Below are 4,034 nucleotides of genomic sequence, written 5' to 3' on the forward strand. Positions count from 1 at the left end.
GAGGAGGGCCCCGGGTGCGGCCCGCGGCCCCCGGGGGCGCTCACCTGGGCGCACGGTCTTGAGGCGCACGGGCTCCCTGAAGTGCCGCACCACGGCCAGCGTGTCGCGGTGCGTGAGGCCGCTCACGGGGGTGCCGTTCACCTCCAGCAGCACGTCCCCCGGCGCCGGCGCCTTGCCCGAGAGCAGCACGGGGCCCTGCGCGCCCTCGCCGCCCGCGGGCAGGCGGCCCGCCAGGTACGGGAACTCGCCGCGCTCGGCGCCGCCGCGCAGCAGGTCGGGGTCCGGGCCCGCCGGGCCGCCCCAGGACACCACGCACTCCTGCACCTTGCTCAGCCAGTGCCGCTTCTTGCGCAGCGTCTTGGACATGCCGCATTACACGGGGCGACGCTGCCCGCCCCGCGCTGCCGCCGCCGCTCCCGCCCCGGCCGCGGCTGCCGCCCGACTGCCGCCCCTCCGCGCCGCCCCGGACACGCCCCCGAGCCACGCCCCTCCAGGCCCCACCCCTCACGGACCGGCCCCGCCCCTCCGTGCGCGCCCCTGGACCCCCCCCCGGGGCCGGTCCCGCCGCGCGCCCCCGGGCTCGCCACGCCCTGGACACGCCCCCTCTAAGGTGGCCGCACCACCCCCACCGCTGGCCACGCCCCCTCCCATCGTGCCACGCCCCCTCCCTGGGCGGGGCCGGGGCCGTCACGGGCGGCGAGGCCGCGGGGCTGGGGCGGGTCTGGGGGCTTGGCCCCCGGCGGGGACCCCTCAGGGCCGTACCACGGCAGGGTGTGGCCCCCTCGCCTGGGAAGAGCCCCTCAGCCAGCGCCCGCCCCAGCCGGGGTCTCCCCTCAGCCAGGACTCTCCTCAGGCAGAAGTCCCCCTCAGACAGGAAACCCCCAGGCTGCTCCCACCCCTGGCAGGGGCTCTGTTCAAACAGGGCCAGAGTTGTCCAGGAATCCCCTTTCAGACAGGAGACCCCAGTCAGCACCCACGCGGGTCTCCCGTCAGTCAGGATCTCCATTGGGATCTCTCCTCAGTGAGGAGCCCCCCTCAGCCAGGACATTCCCCAGCCGGCTCCCACCGCAGCCTGGACCCTCCTTCACCCAGGATCTCCCCTCACCCAGGATCTCTCCTCACTCAGGATCTCCCCTCACTCAGGATCTCCCCTCACTCAGGATCTCCCCTCACCCAGGATGTCCCCTCACCCAGATCTCCCCTCACTCAGGATCTCTCCTCAGCCAGGATGTCCCCTCAGCCTGGATCTCCCTTCAGCTGGGATCACCCCTTGGACAGTATCTCCCCTCTGCCACTCCACCAGTACCTCCCAGCATCAGCCCCAGTGCCCGTCACTGTTCCTCGCTGGGCGTGAGGTGGGATGTGGGTGCTGAGGGAGGTGTGAGTGTTGAGGTGGAGTGTCCATGCTGAGGTGGGGTGTCCACACTCCACTCTCCCTTTTGTATTTTCACTTGGCCACCATCCCTGGAACCAGCTGGTTCAGAGTCGCTCGAGCACCTCGGGCCAAAGCAGAGCTCAGAACAGTGGGTACAATCTACATACAATACTTCTTCAACTGGAAAACACAAACCCGGTGCATTTGCCCTCCACATGAGCCCGTTTATTTAGCTGTGTATCACCGACCTCAGCGTAGCAATTAGCTCATGCTGGGTGTGGATTACACGCCAGGTACTCGCCACGCACATCCCAGTGTTTGGGAGCTCAGCTGCTGAACAAATGAAACAGTAAAAACTACAAACCGCAGGCAAGTTCATTCAAAATCAATGTCACCGTCATAAAAGCTGGGAATTAATCCTTTGAAAGCTCTCTGGTTCAAATTGCAAATTTCACTGCCCGGTCCCCAAATTGTTTTTCTCTTACTCAGAGGCTGAATTTCCACTGCAAATCTCTTCAAGGTCTAGGATGTTTTAGGAGTGTCTTGAAGGCTCCAGCTGTGCTGAAGTCCTTAAGGAGCAGCAGGGCTGCAATAAAACCCAGTCCTGAGAAGGTGTAGCCTTGCCATTGTTTGCAAATAAAGAGGAGTGACTTTGCATAACTCAAATAGTTCTTTCCTCTCCAGAGGAGGAAGTGAAGAAGCCGGTACCTGCAGAGTCTAAAGAATGTTTGCTGAGTCGTAAAACAATGGGGTTTTGTTCCCATTGCTGTGTCCCTGCGTTCACCTCAGTTTGGACCACATGGTGAGTTAGAAGTATCAGATTTCAACACTGAATTTGGCAATGGTAAATAGCAGCAAGTGAAAACACCAAGAAACCTGCTCATAACAAACACCAATAACTTCTGCAACCAGGCATTTTCCAATTCTCACAGATTCCTCTGCCTTTATGGCCTGTTAATCTTTGACTTATATAGTAGATATTACCAAAAAAAAAAAAAGGCAAGAATGCTTCCAAAGAAGTCAGAACACCAACCTTATCATAAAACCATGCTTGCTGGGGTAAAGCAACGTAATCCAAACTTGTTTGGGGACATTAACCAAATGCTCCTGATGCATCTGAGGTGTAGTGCCTCCGGCATTAATGGAGTTGCAACAAGCACAGGTTCAGCTCATCGTGTTCGCTGCTATTTGAGGCACGTTGGGCCGCCTGCCAACAGGCACGGAAAAAAACCTGCCAGAGATAAATTTTCTTTCACACTTGCAGAATGGAAGCAAGAAGGCTGAAAGCTTTGTGGCGCTCACGATGTGGACATGAAAAGGGACACTGTCACATTATTTAAAGCCAGCCTTCGGTATTTCACACGGGAATTGTGACACCAGGCATGAGCTGTAATTTATGAGCTGCTGACAGCGGCTTGTGCCAGATGATCCAGAGAATACGCACAGTCCTGTGTAGGCAGTGTGGACATCTCAAGGAGGAGATGAGTGTCCTCTTGGCTCCAGGGTGGGCAGTTTGTCCATCCCCCTAAGCAGAAGGCTTGTCCGCCCCTCATCTTAGGAAAACGCAGCTCAGTCTTTTCACTGACTTCGTCTTCAAACCCTGGAGTGAAATCCCAGTGCATTTACACACATGAAATGGGGGACAGCTGCAGAAATGCTGAGCTTGACGTGCCAGTTAATAACACTGGTACCAAAAGCAAGTCATGAAGCTGCTGTTCCTTCAGTGAAAGTCCTGCTGTCTTTAACAGTTTGCTTCATATAAACTTAAAAGCCAGAAAAAGCTGCCTAATCCTCTGCAAATTTTATGATGCCAGTAAGTTGGGCAGGTTCATTGTACATCACATGAACCATAATCCTCTTCTGGAGCTGCACGTTTACCTGCCAGTCTCATTGTATTCTGAGAGAATAAATAGTGGGTTTGGATGCATTTCTTTTCTCTGCACCACTTGCTAATCCCCCATCTCCTCTTCAGCACCTGGTGTGTGGATGGTCTGGCATCTACTCATCCAGGGGATGTGTGACACCACTCAGAGAGTGACCACAGCCTGTGAGGCTCTTTGGGGCTCTGTCCAAGAGTTCCTGTTGTTGTCTCTGATGGGGTGGACACTGCTGGAGGTCAGAGCAGCCCCCCCAGGCCACTGTGCAATTTTGGGGTAGCCCAGCCCACACAGCACATCTCCCCCAACGGGACCTGCTGTACCGTTCTCCGTGGACAAACTTTGAAACACGAACAAGCTGCTTGGGAGCTGGCTGACAGTTTTAGTTCTCATTTATGCCACGTGGCAACCAGTCCGTTCGTCCTGCTTTCCTGCCTCCCCCCAGATTACTCATCTCAGCTCCCAGACACGTGAAGTGTCTGCACTCACCACAATCCAAGGGAATGTGCTCTGCACCCCCACCAGCCCCAGCCTGCCGAGGGCTGAGGAACCGTTTGTTTACTGAGCGCTGGCGTTTGAAATCTCAGCGAGCTAAAAGGGGCCATCAAAGAGACATCAGAGCTCCAGCATCTCCAGTTCATCACCTGTCACACCGTGGCAGCTGCCAGCCCGCCCCGCTGTTGGCAGCACATGTAGGATGCCACTGGAGGAGGGTGCTGAGCTCTGCCACATCAGAACGGAGACAAACTGCTTCAAGGCACTGCAACTTCTTGGTAGGCAGG

General features: G+C 57.2%; 1 protein-coding gene across 3 annotated transcripts in view; it reads right to left on the bottom strand.

The window, feature by feature from the left end:
• MAGI3 (membrane associated guanylate kinase, WW and PDZ domain containing 3) overlaps nucleotides 1-416 on the bottom strand; it is a 68,624-nt gene extending 68,208 nt beyond the window's left edge. For all 3 annotated transcript variants that reach the window (XM_027695277.1, XM_027695276.1, XM_027695278.1), the window contains exon 1: nucleotides 45-416. In XM_027695277.1, coding sequence (XP_027551078.1) covers nucleotides 45-366 — 322 coding nt within the window. In that variant the 5' untranslated portion in view covers nucleotides 367-416. The remainder of the gene's footprint in view (nucleotides 1-44) is intronic.
• Between the last annotated feature and the right edge of the window lie 3,618 nt (nucleotides 417-4,034).

Source organism: Neopelma chrysocephalum, unplaced genomic scaffold (genome assembly GCF_003984885.1).
Source record: "Neopelma chrysocephalum unplaced genomic scaffold, ASM398488v2 Primary Assembly neopelma1_100, whole genome shotgun sequence".
NCBI classification, from domain to species: Eukaryota; Metazoa; Chordata; class Aves; order Passeriformes; family Pipridae; genus Neopelma; species Neopelma chrysocephalum.